Here is a 20,588-nt window from a genome sequence, read left to right as displayed (position 1 = left end):
AAGTACCAGAGAGTTGAATGCAAGCATGCAGGCGTACATGCATTGTGTTGTACAGGTGCAGGGTGTCAGTCTGTGTGATGGAATTCCACGCCTGTAGGAGTTGGCCGGTCAGTACAGGGACGGTTAACGCTATGTGTGGATGACGCTGGAATTGACGTCCGATGACGTCCCGTATGTGCTCGTTTGGAGGACGGGTTTGGTGATCGGCCAGGCCAAGGCAAGATGCCGACAGTCTGTAAGCCACGCATTCTGTTAGAAGACACTCCTGAAATGCTGTTCATGAATGGCAAAGAAACGGGTAGGATGACCAGCCTGATGTCCACGTTTGCAGTCAGGATGTGTGGGATAACCTCCAGAGTATTCCTGCTGTGAAACAAAATCACACCCCAAGTAATAACTCCAGGTGTGGGTCCAGTCCGCCTAGCACACAGACAGGTTGGTTGCAGGCCCTCAACTGGCCTCTTTCTAACCAACACACGACCATCACTAACACAGAGGCAGAACCAGCTGCCATCAGAAAACACAACACACCTCCACCCTATCCTCCAATGAGCTCTCGCTTGACGCCACTGTAGTCCGTAAATGGTTTGGAGTCAGTGGAATGCATCATACAGAGTGTCTGGTTCGGAGCAGCCCTTGAAGTAACTGTTTTGTAGCAGTTCGCTGAATATGCTTCTCCAGTCTGGTACAGGTCATCTCATGCTAGACAAGTAGACGTTGCTCCCAACGAAACCTGCGGGTTGATCACAGGTTGCTGAAGACCTACCCCAACTGCTAAGCTCTGCTGCCTGGCTGGAATAGCACCACCATGGATACGCAGAACATTGGCTGCCAACAAGGAGAGACTGAAAGCGGAACAGGGCAGTGCCCATCCACTGCACGGACATAGTCCACCACAGAAACGGCTGAGATAGCGAAAGAGCTTCCTGAGAACATCTGAGAAGCTCACCATTTCACCAGAGAAGGCAAGGCTGGAGTTATGGAAGAAGTCGGCGCCTCACCTGCAAACGCCAGAAGCTGAAGAACTACCACCTGGACACAACGAGAGCTGGCTGGTGTGGAAATCTTTAAAAAGATTACGATCAGGAGTTGGACGATCCAGAGACAACCTGAAGAGATGGGGCTTCATAACAGAAGATACGACCTGTGATTGTGGACAAGAACAAACCACAAGCCACATGCTCCAGTGTTTTTTGTGCCCTACATCCTGCACGAAGATTGATCTCCTGCAAGCCACTCCAATCGCCTTGGAGGTTGCAAAGTACTGGGCACATGTAATATGAATACAATTTGTGTATATATATGTGCATATTTATTGATGTGTGTGGCTACTGTAAATTTGTATGTTTCTGATTCGAGAATATAATACAGCAGTTCGCTGTGTCACTGTGGTGCCACCTGCCGCTCAAACTGCTGCTGCAGATTGTAACATACCTAAAATACAGAGACTTAATGAAAACTTCGATTCCCTGACATCGTGTAGTACAATACCTCACTTTAAAGTGACTGGTATTGTGGTGATTCGTGAATTTCATAAAAATGACACTAAATTGGAGAATAATTAGCAGACACTATTACAAAATAAAACAAACGACAATGTTTAACAAACTACGGCATTCATTGTACTAATGGGAAAGACTTGAATGAGTGAAAATGTTAGGAATAAAATATATGGTATTAATCACCAACTGTAATTATTCAAATAATTGGACTTTTACGAATGTAGTTTACTCATCAAGAAGTTGTTCTGTCGCTTGCAAATGAAGGCACATATTGTAAAACGTAAATTTAGGATGAAAGCTATAAAGAGCATTCCGTCTTAATGATTTTATTAATTAAACTTGTATTGTTGTAACCAGATATACACCTAATTATAAAATTCAAGGCGTTACAAATTCTCTACGGTCGCAGGTTCGAATCCTGCCTCGGGCATGGATGTGTGTGATGTCCTTAGGTTAGTTAGGTTTAAGTAGTTCTAAGTTCTAGGGGACTGATGACCACAGATGTTGAGTCCCATAGTGCTCAGAGCCATTTGTTACAAATTCTGTCAATCCAAACCTGTTTCATTTTACCCTCTTAGCTTCAATTATTGTTAGGAATGAGACTCATTGTGTAGTTAGCATGTATTAATTAATTTTGTGAAGTTCATTATTGTACTCATATTTAGATCGAATTTTCACATTTACAAACATTTTTACATTATAAATTTCACTTATTATTCAATTCTGTAATTTTAGACGTATTATTCTGTGTAATCAGAATATCTTAGCCTTGGAACTTTTAATTGTAAATACGATTAAAAATATGTTGTCATTATTAAGTAATAATGGTCCAAGTGACCATCCATTATTTAGAATATATAAATAGGGAAGCAGCGAGGCTGCTGGGACCGGCAGTTTGAGCTCATATCTCGAAGTGTAACCTGTGTGCAGCTTTACTGTATGATTAAATGATGATGCCGTCCTCTTGGGTAAAATATTCCGGAGGTAAAATAGTCCCCCATTCGGATCTCCGGGTGGGGACTACTCAGGAGGACGTCGCTATCAGGAGAAAGAAAACTGGCGTTCTACGGATCGGAGCATGGAATGTCAGATCCCTTAATCGGGCAGGTAGGTTAGAAAATTTAAAAAGGGAAATGGATAGATTAAAGTTAGATATAGTGGGAATTAGTGAAGTTCGGTGGCAGGAAGAACAAGACTTTTGGTCAGGTGATTACAGGGTTATAAATACAAAATCAAATAGGGGTAATGCAGGAGTAGGTTTAATAATGAATAAAAAAATAGGAGTGCGGGTTAGCTACTACAAACAGCATAGTGAACGCATTATTGTGGCCAAGATAGACACAAAAACCATGCCTACTACAGTAGTACAAGTTTATATGCCAACTAGCCCTGCAGATGATGAAGAAACAGATGAAATGTATGACGAGATAAAAGCAATTATTCAGGTAGTGAAGGGAGACTAAAATTTAATAGTCATGGGTGACTGGAATTCGTCAGTAGGAAAAGGGAGAGAAGGAAACATAGTAGGTGAATATGGATGGGGGGGGGGGGGGGAAGAAATGAACGAGGAAGCCGCCTTGTAGAATTTTGCACAGAGCATAACTTAATCATAGCTAACACTTGGTTCAAGAATCATAAAAGAAGGTTGTATACCTGGAAGAATCCTGGAGATACTAAAAGGTATCAGATAGATTATATAATGGTAAGACAGAGATTTAGGAACCAGGTTTTAAATTGTAAGACATTTCCTGGGGCAGATGTGGATTCTGACCACAATCTATTGGTTATGAACTGCAGATTGAAACTGAAGAAACTGCAAAAAGGTGGGAATTTAAGGAGATGGGACCTGGATAAACTGAAAGAACCAGAGGTTGTAGAGAGTTTCAGGGAGAGCATAAGGGAACAATTGACAGGAATGGGGGAAAGAAATACAGTAGAAGAAGAATGGGTAGCTCTGAGGGATGAAGTAGTGAAGGCAGCAGACGATCAAGTAGGTAAAAAGACGAGGGCTAATAGAAATCCTTGGGTAATAGAAGAAATATTGAATTTAATTGATGAAAGGAGAAAATATAAAAATGCAGTAAATGAAGCAGGCAAAAAGGAATACAAACGTCTCAAAAATGATATCGACAGGAAGTGCAAAATGGCAAAGCAGGGATGGCTAGAGGACAAATGTAAGTATGTAGAGGCTTGTCTCACTAGGGGTAAGATACATACTGCCTACAGGAAAATTAAAGAGACCTTTGGAGAGAAGAGAACCACTTGTATGAATATCAAGAGCTCAGATGACAACCCAGTTCTAAGCAAAGAAGGGAAGGTAGAAAGGTGGAAGGAGTATATAGAGGGTTTATACAATGGCGATGTACTTGAGGACAATATTATGGAAATGGAAGAGGATGTAGATAAAGACGAAATGGGAGATAAGATACTGCGTGAAGAGTTTGACAGAGCACTGAAAGACCTGAGTCGAAACAAGGCGCTGGGAGTAGACAACATTCCATTAGAACTACTGATGGCCTCGGGAGAGCCAGTCATGACAAAACTCTACCATCTGGTGAACACGATGTATGAGACAGGCAGAATACCCTCAGACTTCAAGAAGAATATAATAATTCCAATCCCAAAGAAAGCAGGTGTTGACAGATGTGAAAATTACCTAACTATCAGTTTAATAAGTCACAGCTGCAAAATACTAACGCGAATTCGTTACAGACGAATGGAAAAACTGGTAGAAGCCGACCTCGGGGAAGATCAGTTTGGATTCCGTAGAAATGTTGGAACACGTGAGGCAATACTGACCTTACGACTTATCTTAGAAGAAAGATTAAGAAAAGGCAAACCTACGTTTCTAGCATTTGTAGACTTAGAGACAGCTTTTGACAATGTTAACTGGAATACTCTCTTTCAAATTCTGAAGGTGGCAGGGGTAAAATACAGGGAGCGAAAGGCTATTTACAATTTGTACAGAAACAAGATGGCAGTTATAAGAGTCGAGGGGCATGAAAGGGAAGCAGTGGTTGGGAAAGGAGTGAGACAGGGTTGTAGCCTCTCCCCGATGTTATTCAATCTGTATATTGAGCAAGCAGTAAAGGAAACAAAAGAAAAATTCGGAGTAGGTATTAAAATCCATGGAGAAGAAGTAAAAACTTTGAGGTTCGCCGATGACATTGTAATTCTGTCAGAGACAGCAAAGGACTTGGAAGAGCAGTTGAACGGAATGGACAGTGTCTTGAAAGGAGGATATAAGATGAACATCAACAAAAGCAAAACGAGGATAATGGAATGTAGTCAAATTAAGTCGGGTGATGCTGAGGGAATTAGATTAGGAAATGAGACACTTAAAGTAGTAAAGGAGTTTTGCTATTTAGGGAGTAAAATAACCGATGATGGTCGAAGTAGAGAGGATATAGAATGTAGACTGGCAATGGCAAGGAAAGCGCTTCTCAAGAAGAGAAATTTGTTAACATCGAGTATAGATTTAAGTGTCAGGAAGTCGTTTCTGAAAGTATTTGTATGGAGTGTAGCCATGTGTGGAAGTGAAACATGGACGAAAACTAGTTTGGACAAGAAGAGAATAGAAGCTTTCGAAATGTGGTGCTACAGAAGAATGCTGAAGATAAGGTGGGTAGATCACATAACTAATGAGGAGGTATTGAATAGGATTGGGGAGAAGAGAAGTTTGTGGCACAACTTGACTAGAAGAAGGGATCGGTTGGTAGGACATGTTTTGAGGCATCAAGGGATCACAAATTTAGTATTGGAGGGCGGCGTGGAGGGTAAAAATCGTAGAGGGAGACCAAGAGATGAATACACTAAGCAGATTCAGAAGGATGTAGGTTGCAGTAGGTACTGGGAGATGAAGAAGCTTGCACAGGATAGAGTAGCATGGAGAGCTGCATCAAACCAGTCTCAGGACTGAAGACCACAACAACAACAACAACCTGTGTTAGTTACTTGAATATTATTTCACAAAGAATTACAATTGTGAAAAAGTATGTTTCTTGATTTGTGAACCTGTTAGTTGTTTTACGAAGACATACTGTACAACTCGGCCTCTTTGCAATATGTCATTATGGATTTGGTCAGCTGTTGCGAACGGAAGAATAAATGTTCAAAAACTGGAACCGATCACTTTCACTGTAAACCACCCACTTCATGAGGATCCAGGCAATCTACGAATATTCCAGTTATGTGGCGAAAACTTTCACTTTAACCTTCTACTTATGATTCTAGATAACATCAGATGACATGCAATTTTGATAAGTCAGTTCATCTGTCTTCGAAGTTTTGAAGATTACCTTACCGACGAGTAGATAATAATTAAGTATAAGTGTTAAAAGATGCAGTATGATGCGCCAGAGCCATATGCCGGACACGATGGTATTCCCTCACCAAGGTGCCAACTGGCCATCTAGAGCATGGTGTTCTTGCGTCCGTACATTCTCGTGACCAAGGCTGCCAAGAGTCAAGATACAAAGCGTATAATGCTGCTGTGTCTTTCTGCGATACTGCATAAGGAGAATACATCCTCTCGTAGTCCTATGACACCGTTTAAAATTGGTGAGGTGTTGATAATGCCGCCTTTGCCATCTTAAAGCCTTTCTTGACTAGCATCAACTCACCACCTCCAATGTTAAAGGTAACTAACGCTCACGACACTCACAGCATGCTTGAAAGCAAGCCTGATTTGCGTGTTCACAGTGGCGCTGCTACACCTAAACTTTCGTCTACATCGATACTTCACAATCCCCCATACGGCGCGTAGAATAGAGTACCCTGTATCACTACCAGTCATTTTCTTTGCTGTCCAACTGGGTGTTGTGTGATGTCCTTAGGTTAGTTAGGTTTAAGTAGTTCTAAGTTCTATGGGACTGCTGACCATAGATGTTAAGTCCCATAGTGCTCAGAGCCATTGTGCTGTCCCACTCGCAAATAGAACGAGGGAAAAACGACTGTCTATGTGTCTCGATATAGGCCCCGATTTCTTCTCATCTTGTATTTGTCGTCCTTACGCGTAATGTACACTACTGGCCATTAAAATTGATACACCACGAAGATGACGTGCTACAGAGGCGAAATTTAACCGACAGGAAGAAGATGCTGTGATATGCAAATGATTAGCTTTTCAGAGCACTCACTCAAGGTTGGCGACACCTACAACGTGCTGACATGAGGAAAGTTTCCAACCGATTTCTCATACACAAACAGCAGTTGACCGGCGTTGCGTGGTGAAACGTTGTTGTGATGCCTCGTATAAGGAGGAGAAATGCGTACCATCCCGTTTCCGACTTTGATAAAAGTTGGATTGTAGCCTACCGCGATTGCGGTTTATAGTATCGCGACATTGCTGCTCGCGTTGGTCGAGATCAAATGACTGTTGGCGGAATATGGAATCGGTGGCTTCAGGAGGGTAATACGGAACGCCGTGCTGGATCCCAACGGCCTCGTATCACTAGCAGTCGAGATGACAGGCATCCACATGGCTGTAACGGATAGTGCAGCCACGTCTCGATCCCTGAGTCAACAGATGGGGACGTTTGCAAGACAACAACCATCTGCACGAACAGTTCGACGACGTTTGCAGCAGCATGGACTATCAGCTCGGAGACCGCGGCTGTGGTTACCCTTGACGCTGCATCACAGACAGCAGCGCCTGTGATGGTGTACTTAACGACGAACCTGGGTGCACGAATGGGAAAACATCAGTTTTTCGGATGAATCCAGGTTCTGTTTACAGCACCACGATGGTCGCATAGGTGTTTGGTGACATCGCGGTGAACGCACATTGGAAGCGTGTATTCGTCATCGCCATATCAGCGTATCACCCGGCGTGATGGTATGGGGTTCCATTGGTTACACGTCTCGGTCACCTCTTGTTCGCATTGACGGCACTTTGAACAGTGGACGTTACATTTCAGATGTGTTACGACCCGTGGCTCTATCCTTCACTCGATCCCTGTGAAACCCTACATTTCAGCAGGATAATGCACGACCGAGTGTTACAGGTCCGGTACGGGCCTTTCCGGATACAGAAAATGTTCGACTGCTGCCCTGGCCAACACATTCTCCAGATCTCACGAAAACGTCTGGTGAATGGTGGCCGAGCAACTGGCTCCTCACAATACGCCAGTCACTACTCTTGATGAACAGTGGCATCGTGTTGAAGCTGCATGGGCATCTGTACCTGTGCACGCCATCCAATCTCTGTTTGACTCAATGCCCAGGCGCGTCAAGGCCGTTATTACGGCCAGAGGTGGTTGTTCTGGGTACTCATTGCCCAGGATCTATGCACCCAAATTGCGTGGAAATGTAATCACATATCAGTTCTAGTATAATATATTTGTCCAATGAACACACGTTTATCATCTGCATCTCTTCTAGGTGTAACGATTTTAATGGCCAATAGTGTATATTGGAAGCAACAAAATCGTTATGCAGTCAGCTTCAGATCCTGGTCCTCTTAAAGTTTCTGAATAGTGTTCCCCGAAAAGAACATCTCCTTCCCTCCAGAGATTCCCATTTGAGTTCCCAAAGCATTTTGTGTCGTTCGAATTACCAGTAACCAAACTAGCATCCTGCCCCTTAATTTCTTAGATGTTTTTCTTTAATCAAAACTGGTACGGATCAAAACACTCGAGCAGTACTCAAGAGTATGTTGCAGCACCGTCGTACACACAGTCCTTTACAGACAAACCACGCTTTCCCAGAATTCTCCCAATAAACCAAATTCAACCATTCGCCTTTCCTACCCTCAATCCTCAAATGTTCGTTTCATTTCATGTCGCTTTGCAGTGTTGTCCAAATGTTCAAACAACGTGTCTGTGTCAAGAAGGACACTACAAATGCCGTACACGAAAATTACAGGTTTATTTCTTTCCTCTCAATGGCATTAACTTACTTTCTTCTGTATTTAGAGCTATCTGCCATTCATCATACCTACTAGAAATTTTGTTTAAGTCATCTTGTAACCTCCCCCTCACTTATTGATCTTAATAACAGTGAAAAATTAAACCGCGTGTACCTAATGGAAATTTGGGAAAAGTAATCGTCACTGAAGTTAGTCTTTCGGTAAAGAGGGAGGAAGGGTGACATCTAAATTAAAGGAAAAATGCAAATGAAATTGGTGGAAATTAATTTTGAAAAAGGGTAAAGTTAATAAAGAAAGTAAATATGCGGTCTTTACGTTAACAATTAACTGGCGTTAATTAGATATGTGAGATATATCTAAGATATATTATACGGTCGCCAGTCCTATGGACAGCTACTATAACAACTGAGAAAGAAAGATTAATGCACATATAAATAGCACTAAAAGCGTGGTAACTGAAGGTTGACACGTGTTGTGTGAAAACTGAATGTTTGCCAGAATTAATAAATTTCGCTACACACTGACTCAATTTAGCAAAAGAATTAATAAAACTGGAAGATTGAAAGTTAATTTAGTGACTGAAATAAATAGTGAACTTTCTTTCTGAAGCACTACGAAATTAAATAAAAAAAGGTTTGTCTTGGGCTACGCCGGCAGGTGTGGCCGAGCGGTTCTAGGTGCTTCAGCCTGGAACCGCACGACCGCTATGGTTGCAGGTTCGAATCCTGCCTAGGGCATGGCTGCGTGTGATGTCCTTAGGTTTAAGTAGTTCTAAGTTCTAGGGGACTGATGACCTCAGAAGTTAAGTCCCATAGTGCCCAGAGCCATTTGAACCATCTTGGCCTACCTCAACAATCATCTCAAAAGCAACTTGAATCTACGCAATTTAGAAATAAGGGGTTTAACTTTGAACTTGAATTAAATGATTTTGAACAATTAACAATAGTAAAATTTAGTACTTACCAAGCTGAGCTGCAGTCACAGGTAAGCTAAAATACGGTAACAAAACTCGCATTCTTAATTTGTGCTTGTGTAATCTAAATATAGTTCTGTTTGGTTATTGTAGCCAGCTATGAATACTTTAACTGAACTTTGAAATTAAAGCAGTGAAATGGAATGATATTTCTTTAATGCTGGCGTTTGAATTTCAACGACACTCGACATTTCGGAAAAGGAAGGGACCCTGCTTGGTGCTACAGTTGGGACAATGAGCAACAAAGGTTCACGCTAAGTTGCTGTATTTTAGTGATGAAAATGGAACAGTTTGGAAAGCTGAGGTATGCCATACAGCTATAAAACTTTACGTGCTTTCAGTCTTCCTTGTTGGTTGATTGAAGGTTTGAAGTCGACGATCGAGGAGGTGGCGACAATCACTTATTGTTGGTGGTCGCTGTTGCTGGATGTTGGCGCGCCTTCTTCTCGACACGGTCACCAGGCGAAACGGGCTCTTGATGTGTGGCAGCTAATGTTTCCCATCCGCGAGACCGTGCCAGAAACTATCATAGCAATTACACGCTGCCAAACCCCGAAAGCGTGGCAACTCGCAGGAGCGTCACTCAACACACCTGCTCCACCGCCCTACTCTAGCCAGACTCCACTCTGCCCGCACTCCACGCGGCAGAGTTAACACAACTCAAGATCCTAAACACTTTGGTTCTCCACACGACCTATCGATGTCATCGTTCGATAGCATACTTTTCCCTAGGCAAGACCCAGCGTAAAAATACAAATAATATTTACAAAACAAACCAATTATACATCGACATAAATGCTTAATTATATATAAATATACAAATTGCAAAACAATTACAATATGTAAAGACACAGAAATGTCATATCTTCAGGCAACAAAATAAGGAAAACATTTATAGTACAATAGATGGAAATAGGAGGCTTTGTATTTCCGGCGTTACAATCTTGTGCCTACCTACAGTCACTCAATTTCGACAACTTTCCGTACAGTACAGCGTTATCAGCAAACAGCTCCAGATTGCTGCCCATCCTGTCTGCCAAATCATTTATGTATACAGAAAGTAACAGCGGTCCTATCACGCTTTCTTGGGGCACTCCTGACAATACGTTTGTCTCTGATGAACACTCGCCGTCCAGGATATTGTACTGGATTTATAATTTAAGAAGTCTTCGAGCCACTCACGTATCTGTGAACCTGTTCTACGTGCTTCTACCGTGTCAAACGCATTCCAGAAATCTAGAATCTGCCTGTTTCCCTTCAGACATAGCTTCACTGTTATGCCACTGGCCCGAAATTTGAATAAACATAACCTTTAGGATGTAGAAACATGTTACAACTTTATGTTGCACAATTCCTTCTTAGAGTTGCGGTTCTTTTTTACTGTCAGTGTAATTTCCTTTGGCTTTGTCAGCAGTACTATACTAGACCTCCGTTTTGGAATGCATCATCAACAAGTCACATAAGTTAAAGAAATGAGGTATTAAGACTCCTTCTGTGGACATGTTCAAAATAATGGTGTTGGAACAATAAGGGAAATTGTGCTCATGAGTTGTTGAAGATTTGCAGCTACTTACCTGTGCAATGAATATGACACAGTGGGGCTGTAATGGGGTTGTAATTGACCTGTGGTGAACATGATTTCCCAACTGATGCTTGACGTAGGTGTGTCTGTGTCTCTTTTTTTTTTTTTTTTTTTTTTTTTGTCATCAGTCTACTGACTGGTTTGGTGCGGCCCGCCACGAATTCGTTTCCTGTGCTAACCTCTTCATCGCAGAGTAGCACTTGCAACCTACGTCCTCAATTATTTGCTTGACGTATTCCAATCTCTGTCTTCCTCTACAGTTTTTGCCCTCTACAGCTCCCTCTAGTAGCATGGAAGTCATTCCCTCATGTCTTAGCAGATGACCTATCATCCTGTCCCTTCTCCTTATCAGTGTTTTCCACATATTCCTTTCCTCTCCGATTCTGCGTAGAACCTCCTCATTCCTTACCTTATCAGTCCATCTAATTTTCAACATTCGTCTATAGCACCACAACTCAAATGCTTCGATTCTTTTCTGTTCCGGTTTTCCCACAGTCCATGTTTCACTACCATACAGTGCTGTACTCCAGACGTACATGCTCAGAAATTTCTTCCTCAAATTAAGGCCGGTATTTGATATTAGTAGACGTCTCTTGGCCAGAAATGCCTTTTTTGCCATAGCGAGTCTGCTTTTGATGTCCTCCTTGCTCCGTCCGTCATTGGTTATTTTACTGCCTAGGTAGCAGAATTCCTTAACTTCATTGACTTCGTGACCATCAATCCTGATGTTAAGTTTCTTGCTGTTCTCATTTCTGCTACTTCTCATTACCTTCGTCTTTCTCCGATTTACTCTCAAACCATACTGTGTACTCATTAGACTGTTCATTCCGTTCAGCAGATCATCTAATTCTTCTTCACTTTCACTCAGGATAGCAATGTCATCAGCGAATCGTATCATTGATATCCTTTCACCTTGTATTTTAATCCCACTCCTGAACCTTTCTTTTACTTCCGTCATTGCTTTCTCGATGTACAGATTGAAGAGTAGGGGCGAAAGGCTACAGCCTTGTCTTACACCCTTCTTAATACGAGCACTTCGTTCTTGATCGTCCACTCTTATTATTCCCCCTTGGTTGTTGTACATATTGTATATGACCCATCTCTCCCTATAGCGTACCCCTACTTTTTTCAGAATCTCGAACAGCTTGCACCATTTTATATTGTCGAACGTTTTTTCCAGGTCGACAAATCCTACGAAATTGTCTTGATTTTTCTTTAGCCTTGCTTCCATTATTAGCCGTAACGTCAGAATTGCCTCTCTCGTCCCTTTACTTTTCCTAAAGCCAAACTGATCGTCACCTAGCGCATTCTCAATTTTCTTTTTCATTCTTCTGTATATTATTCTTGTAAGCAGCTTCGATGCATGAGCTGTTAAGCTGATTGTGCGATAATTCTCGCACTTGTCAGCCCTTGCTGTCTTCGGAATTGTGTGGATGATGCTTTTCCGAAAGTCAGATGGTATATCGCCAGACTCATATATTCTACACACCAACGTGAATAGTCGTTTTGTTGCCACTTACCCCAATGATTTTAGAAATTCTGATGGAATGTTATCTATCCCTTCTGCCTTATTTCACCGTAAGTCCTCCAAAGCTCTTTTAAATTCCGATTCTAATACTGGATCCCCTATCTCTTCTAAATCGACTCCTGTTTCTTCTTCTATCATATCAGACAAATCTTCACCCTCATAGAGGCTTTCAATGTATTCTTTCAACCTATCTGCTCTCTCCTCTGCATTTAACAGTGAAATTCCCGTTGCACTCTTAATGTTACCACCGTTGCTTTGTCTCATACAAGTACTGAAGATACTGTGTAACCCAGAGGGCTGCTCTGTGCCACTGTGTTCCAGAATCGACATTATGGCAGCCACGTACAAGGTTGAGACGGCCACGGCCACGGCCCTCGGAGACCTTCTAGACGCCGGGGACAGCGCCATGGTGACGCTGGAGGCAGGCGCTACACGCCTGGTGGCGCACAGAGCCGTCGTGGCAGCCAGGAGCTCCGTGTTCTCCGCCATGTTGCACGACGACACGCCAGAGGCCGGCACCGGCCACGTCAGCATCCCCAATATGGAGGGCCCGGTGCTCAGACAGCTGGTTGCCTACATGTATACTCTTCAGATACCCCAGCTGCCCAGCATGGTCTCCCAGCTGCTGGCTGTCGCTGACAGTTATGGTGTGTCAAAGCTGAAGACAGAATGCGAGCAGCAGCTGGCGGCGCAGCTGTCTGTGGAGAACGCGGCGGCCACTGCTGTGCTTGCAGTGAGGTGGTCCTGCCCGAGCCTAACTGCAGCCACCCTAGCCTTCATTAAGGCCCATAACTTCCAGGTGATGGCTACGCAGGGCTGGGCAGATGCAATGCGGACAGCCCCTGAAGATTTGATCGAAGTGAGTTGCCTGCTTGCTGACTCACCAACAGAAACCAGGTAAGGATGAGGCAAGGCACTGGTAGCGTTCCCCACAGTTGTGTGTGTGTGTGTGTGTGTGTGTGTGTGTGTGTGTGTGTGTGTGTGTGTGTGTGTGTGTGTGTGTGAGGGGGCCATGTGGGGGAGTGTGGGTGTGCATGGGTGTGGGTGTGGCTGTGGGTGGGTGTGTGGTTGTGGGTGTGTGCGTGAGTGTGTGGGTGCATGGGTGTGCACATTTTCAAGTCTGTTGCGTTTGCCATTCAGTTTCTGTATGTCTGTCTGTGCTGTGAAATACCACTTCGTCGGCAGCTACAAAAATGCATTTGCTGATAGCTCACGATGAAGTCAAGTCGAATGGCATGAATGACTGAAAGACATCAAAGGAAAGGCTTTCCATATCCCTACACACCCAAAGCCACCTTTTCTTCATGAAGTATAAAAGCTGTTGCGTAAGTGTTGTGTACATAGTTCCGTGTAGTCAGCGCGTACACAACTTTCCCAATAGAGCGCGCCCCGCTAAGCACAACAGCGCAGGCGCAGCGCTCGTCCATCTCCGCACTACGAGATGGCGCTGTCTTAGAGACGGACGAAATTCTGCTTCCACCGATCCGCGTATTAATATGAAACGCAGCCAATGAGATTGCTGCTAACGTAGAACCTTTTCTCCTCGCGAATCACACTCGCGCTGTGATACCTGAACGCTCGAGGTATTATAACGAGTGTACAGACCTCCGATTAGTCAGTCTGCATTAGTCTGCATTTGTCTGTACCAGTCTATAGTCAACTTTCAGTCTGCGTCTAATAAGATTATTCCTGTACATAGCCATGAAGATAAATGTATAGAAACTTTGTCAAGTATCAGAGATATGTGAGAATAAGATTAACGTACCAAGACAAAAGGAACGTCAGATTGTCAATTGTAAATAGCATCCAGAATCAAGTTGAGTAAGATTTATGATTGTTATTATTTTAATAAATGTCTGTGAAAATTAATAAAGTTCTATTTAAAGTTGGTCACCGTCAATCTGCTATTCTAAGCGTTCAAGTGAAATTTCTATCGTCTGACCTAACGGCAGAAGATAAACACGCCACGATAAGACCACGAGACACATTGCTGACACTCGTCTACTTCGTTAGAGCGACAAGTCAAATAATCTGATGGTGTGTGTACCGAAGGTCTTACAGTACGCACACCACAGTAAGTATGTGTGTTAAGTGTAGGGGACAGAAATGGACTTGTGTGTAATGCAGCATCATGGTCATACTAGTGATGATGAGAGAACAGAGATACTAAAACCCTGTGGCGGCACATATCTTTCTCTTTACAGCTTCAACACGTCTCTAGATTGAGCTGTTTTTAATGGCACACAAGTTAGCAAATAAAAATGAATGAAGATTCAAGTTTTTTGTAGTTTCAGAAAATATTTTGGCCTTCAAGGAGACCATCCTTATTTGGAGTATTTAGTTCTGCTACACTAGGCGTGTTACAATTTACAAGGAACCCCTTCAGTTGGAGGTCGCAAGTCCAATCTTTAGTTAGGTTCATTTGGAAATGTTGTGCTAACAGCTATGGTAGGAAAATGTTAGCTGCTAATGACTCACCATTTGCGTCAGGAGGGCAACAGAAATAGTGTCTGGGAGGTGCAGAGATCCATCTCCTATCGGATTAATGTACCACACTTCACAAAATGGACATCGTCGACATTCAACAAATGTTCAAAACAAACGACTGACTTTCGCTATGGACACCAAATGAAAAATGGCGCGCCACATTGATCACAGAGGTTTGCACCATTAACATCGAAGGCGAACTGCTTGGGAGTTACAAACTGTGCGGGACACTCAGTTAGGTATCCACTCATATAGAATTATATTTGTGTAACAGGATGATAAAGACTAATGAAATGTGGTGGCATGCAACTGAATTTGAAACAGTCTCTCATGGAGCTTATTGTGAAACTGGCTATCCTTTAGAGCATAGCTGCTGAAATTACGATGATTCGTTTTACTGGAACAGAGAAAATCAAACATCCAGGGTTTGAATTTTTGCAGTGGTTCCAGATGGTATGAACTGCAATGTCACACTTTTCAGGAAGTACTTTAGTATTGCTCATCAGTGTGGGACCTGTACCAGGTCGGGTCGACGGAGGCGATAGAGAAGATCCAAAGAAGAGCGGCGCGTTTCGTCACAGGGTTATTTGGTAAGCGTGATAGCGTTACAGAGATGTTTAGCAAACTCAAGTGGCAGATTCTGCAACAGAGGCGCTCTGCATCGCGGTATAGCTTGCTGTCCAAGTTTCGAGATGAGGTATCGAATATATTGCTTCCCCCTATTTATACCTCCCGAGGAGATCACGAATGTAAAATTGGAGAGAGTCGAGCGCGCATGAAGGCTTTCCGGCAGTCTTTCTTCCCGCGAACCATACGCGACTGGAACAGGAAAGGGAGGTAATGACAGTGGCATGTAAAGTGCCCTCCACCACACACCGTTGGGTGGCTTGCGGAGTATAAATGTAGATGTAGATGTCGAAGTAGAGTTTCCTCTAACGAAGTACGATGTTTACATGCAGACCAGGAGTCAAGCAGAGCAAAGTTAGTTTGACGAGGTTTTGGCCAAAACCAGTGTACAACCATTGTGCAGTTTTACGCCCATTTTTTCACGTAAATATTCTCAACTGTCCTTGTAAGATCACTCACATGAGTAAGACTCGTAGCAGGAAGAGCACCTCTAACTTGTCGCAGCACGGTAAATTACTCTCCGGCCAATTTACCATCCTTATTAACAATTGTGTATGAATGCATCAAGCCATTGATGTTGAGAGGCACCCACTTGCCTTTCTCATACTGTGGCATCAAGCAGTCAGGCCTGCAAGATGAGTGGTTTGCCAAGCGAGTGGATTCTTCCTTAATTTATCGAGCAACATGAATTCTCGTATCTTACTATTTAGTTACAAATTATCCTCCTGCATGAATAATACGCAACGGAAACACGCATCTGACTATCAGTGATTTATAGAACTCTGACTGCACACTACGCTTTGGCAATACCACATTTACTTTTTGTCTTTGATTTACCGGCTTTTATATGAATTCGGGATATTACGACAACATACAATTTAATGAAAAAGGCCACCAATCTCTTTCTTTTCACTATTTGATTTATTCCTAAACACACAAATTCTACAACCTACAACAAAATCACATGAGAAATTCCGCCCAGTGGGCATGGCTTTACGTTAGTGAATCTCTATACTATGGTCTCGTAATCTATTTACCGCAACAGTGCACTCCCTGGATCGGATGGTGGATCTTTTATTATTCCTCACACTTCGCCTCTCACAATCATCTTCACGAAACTTTCCTCCAGATCGAGCGATACAGAAGGAACAGGCATACCCACAAATCTTTCGAAACTACCTTGCTACCCCCCCATGCAAAACACACATACCCAAATTACATAACATATACAACACAACAATATGAAATACAACACAAAGAACTGTTACAACATAATCACTTTCCGCTTTCCCACTTCAATCAATATCTATCCCAGTTTCTCACGACACTGCCCCACTTTGTAATTCTACTTTCCTACTGTGAACTCTGGAGATAAACGCACGTCTTCCTGTGCAATGCAAGCCAAGTGGCGTTGCTGGAAAAACGGCCGACTCACCTTGATTCTCTCTGAGTTTTAAATTTAGCGTCACACGGAATGATATTTCTTAAATACTTCAACTTATGATACACACGCTATTTCTTAAATATTTCAGCTTATTGTACACACGCTATTAATTCTTAAATATTTCAGCTTATTGTACACACGCTAGTATCTCAACTTATAACTACACGTGGGCTCATTGTGACCGTTGGTTTACTACAATCCCCTTAAAATTACCTGCCTCACTTTGTAATTTTCCCCACAAAAGTTCCTGGGAAAGGGAAATGATTAGTTCTAACTACTCTTAAATATTCCACATCCATACCATGCCTCCACACTTTCATTACGGAGCACAACAAAAAAAAAACAGGTCTTTACAGCAGAAGGTTCAGCGCCAGAGTGCCGAGTCTGAAAACATGGCCGTCTTCCGGTTCTCTCGCACCTCTCTCGAAGTGGGAGAAGCACCTTGCTACCTTATTGGTCAACCACATTTCAGACGCCCAAAGCTCTGGTAAAATTTTCATCTCTTTGGTCTCACCAAAGGTAGCCAAAGGATCGACTCAAAGATGATCATATATTCCCATTCACTATCTGTGGTTAGCAGACGACCATACATTTATTCATTTCACAGATCTCACCAAACTGGATGTAGGGATTTATTTTGAGGGAGTGCACATGTGATCAATTAAATAAATAAATTGTCATTCTTTCCCACACTGGTATCCGGCTTCGCTGTATTAATTGAAATTGAGTTACTTTTACACAAAAAATGTGTTGTTCTGACAAGAATTTCGTACCTATTTTCAATGTTGGGCGGTACTGTACCCTTTCAATGTAAGTTGATCTTAATGCAGATCTCTTGGTAACTAATTTCCAGGGTTCCTTTTATATGGATTTTCTCATGTAGTCTCGATTGGTCCAAGTTGAAAACAGATTCTGTACTGAACGATGGGATAAGTTTGTTTATCTCATAAACAAATTTTTGGTTCTATTCCGCAGTTTACTGGCATAGTCAGGTTGGCGATTTGTTTGAAATTTCGTTATCTTACACCTTCCAATGGTGTAGCAGTGTTAGAAGTTAGGCAACAGTCCACTTCTTCGCTTGAAATCACTGTAATCTATGTCGTGCGCAATTTCATATGCATAACGTAATAGGTCACTATCTTGCACATCCTGTAAATTGTATCTAGCGCCCTCGAAATGCGCAAACAGCAGTTTCTTTAACAAGTGCGCCTTGCCCATCCTTGAATATTAGAAGTTTTTGTTATGCACTTTGTGGCCATATTGCTGTGGACTTATTCGAAATCTGTTGATTTCACAATTTTTTTTGCCAAGCTGTGGATGATTTTCCATGTAAATATGTTTAGTTCCCAAACCTTGGGACAACGATTGTCCTTTTCAGTGTCAATTTCACTTGTAAGCACACATTGTCTTCATTACACTGCTCATGTACACTGTCCACACAGCCAAGCGTGCACGACACCACACATACCAGTTACCCACTTCTTTCTTTGTGACGAAATATAAGTAAGCTTTTGCAACTGTGGTTGTAGATATAATGCAATGTTTGCTTTCTTTATTGTTGCAGTTACTCTGCTTTGTATTAGCACCGCTAGTACTGTAGCACTGATGTGGGTTACTCGTCGACTAAGCAGTTCAACTACTTTCCGTAGCCTCGTGCTGTGTTCACCGTTGGATACCTTGAGTCGCCGGCCGGAGTGGCCGAGCGGTTCTAGGCGCTTCAGTCTGGAACTGTGCGACCGCTACGGTCGCAGGTTCGAATCCTGCCTCGGGCATGGATATGTGTCATGTCCTTAGGTTGGTTAGGTTTAAGTAGTTCTAAGGCTAGGGGCTGATGACCTCAGATGTTAAGTCCCATAGTGCTCAGAGCAATTTGAACCATGTTTTGATACCTCGAGTCCCACCTCTTGTTGCCATTAGCAGCCAATGTTAGGATTGCGTGGTAGACAATGTGTGGTGTGTCGAATGCCTTAAACATTCGCCCCTTTACGATTTCGCACTCAAGGGGTTTGGCAACAAGTTTTTAAAGAGAGGGTATACTGAGAGTTCATTCAGCAGGTGGCATTTCCACTGTGGGCACAAAGATGTGCTGCTGAGCACAGAAACAAATGGAGTGACGTGTGGAATTTGTAATCAGACTGGCGAGTGCTTCTGTCTTGTTCTGCACAACGTACAGGTCACAGTACACCTCTTCACTATAAGAATCTTTTATAATGTCAATGCTGCTGCAGTGACTGCTGACAGTAAGACAGATATGGATGGGGTGATGCTGCATAGATGGAAATTGAAGATGAGGAGTATGTATGTGTTTCTCCTTATTAGCAGTAAGAACATTGTGAAACGGTGACACATGAGTGAATAAGGGCAGTAATATGTTCACAGTTTCCGATTTCTCATGTTGCCATGTTGACTTGTCCCAACTTTTAGACATAGTAAGGTGTGCCACTAATGCAATGTCAGCCCCATATTTACTACTCGCAGGTCACCTTGAGCGATCCAGACCACACCATCATCTGAAAGGTGGATCTCCACACAGATGAGCAGCCTAGCAGCCGGCAGTCCCAGTCAGTGATGTGGTGGCAGAGGTGCCTGGCCTTGTGTTAGTATTGATGACCCCATTCGAGGCAGTGGCAGACCAAGTCAGGTACAGGTACAAGATGGCAAAATCAAACTAGGCCCCCAGTCTGCTTGATGTATTCGTAGTGCACATTTTGTAAAATAATAATAATAATAATAATAATAATAATAATAATAATAATAATAATAATAATAATAAAAATAATAATAATAATAATAATAATAAGCATATTATTAAAGATCCCAATGCCACAACAGATAAATGCAGACTTTGCAAACAACAAATAGAAACAGTAGATCACATCACAAGCGGATGTACAATACTAGCAAATACAGAATACCCCAGAAGACATGACAATGTAGCAAAAATAATACATCAACAGCTTGCCTTACAACATAAACTTATAAAACAACACGTTCCCACATACAAGTATGCACCACAAAATGTACTGGAGAATGATGAATACAAATTATACTGGAACAGAACCATTATAACAGATAAAACAACACCACATAACAAACCTGACATCATACTCACCAATGAAAAGAAGAAATTAACACAACTAATCGAAATATCCATACCCAATACAACAAATATACAAAAGAAAACAGGAGAAAAAATTGAAAAATACATCCAACTGGCTGAGGAAGTCAAGGACATGTGGCATCAGGGTAAAGTTGACATTATACCAATTATACTATCAACTACAGAAGTCATACCACACAATATCCACCAGTACATCAATGCAATACAGCTACATCCAAACTTATATATACAACTACAGAAATCTGTAATTATTGATACATGTTCAATTAACCGAAAGTTCCTAAATGCAATATACACTCCTGGAAATTGAAATAAGAACACCGTGCATTCATTGTCCCAGGAAGGGGAAACTTTATTGACACATTCCTGGGGTCAGATACATCACATGATCACACTGACAGAACCACAGGCACATAGACACAGGCAACAGAGCATGCACAATGTCGGCTCTAGTAC

General features: G+C 42.4%; 1 protein-coding gene across 1 annotated transcript in view; it reads left to right on the top strand.

Moving 5' to 3' along the window:
- LOC126212807 (ankyrin-3-like) overlaps nucleotides 1-20,588 on the top strand; it is a 72,407-nt gene that overhangs the window by 36,919 nt on the left and 14,900 nt on the right. The window contains exon 2 of the mRNA XM_049940214.1: nucleotides 12,775-13,350. Coding sequence (XP_049796171.1) covers nucleotides 12,785-13,350 — 566 coding nt within the window. The 5' untranslated portion in view covers nucleotides 12,775-12,784. The remainder of the gene's footprint in view (nucleotides 1-12,774; nucleotides 13,351-20,588) is intronic.

This window comes from Schistocerca nitens, chromosome 11 (genome assembly GCF_023898315.1).
Source record: "Schistocerca nitens isolate TAMUIC-IGC-003100 chromosome 11, iqSchNite1.1, whole genome shotgun sequence".
NCBI classification, from domain to species: Eukaryota; Metazoa; Arthropoda; class Insecta; order Orthoptera; family Acrididae; genus Schistocerca; species Schistocerca nitens.
Note: the sequence above shows the minus strand (reverse complement) of the source record. Positions and strands in the feature narration are given on the sequence as shown.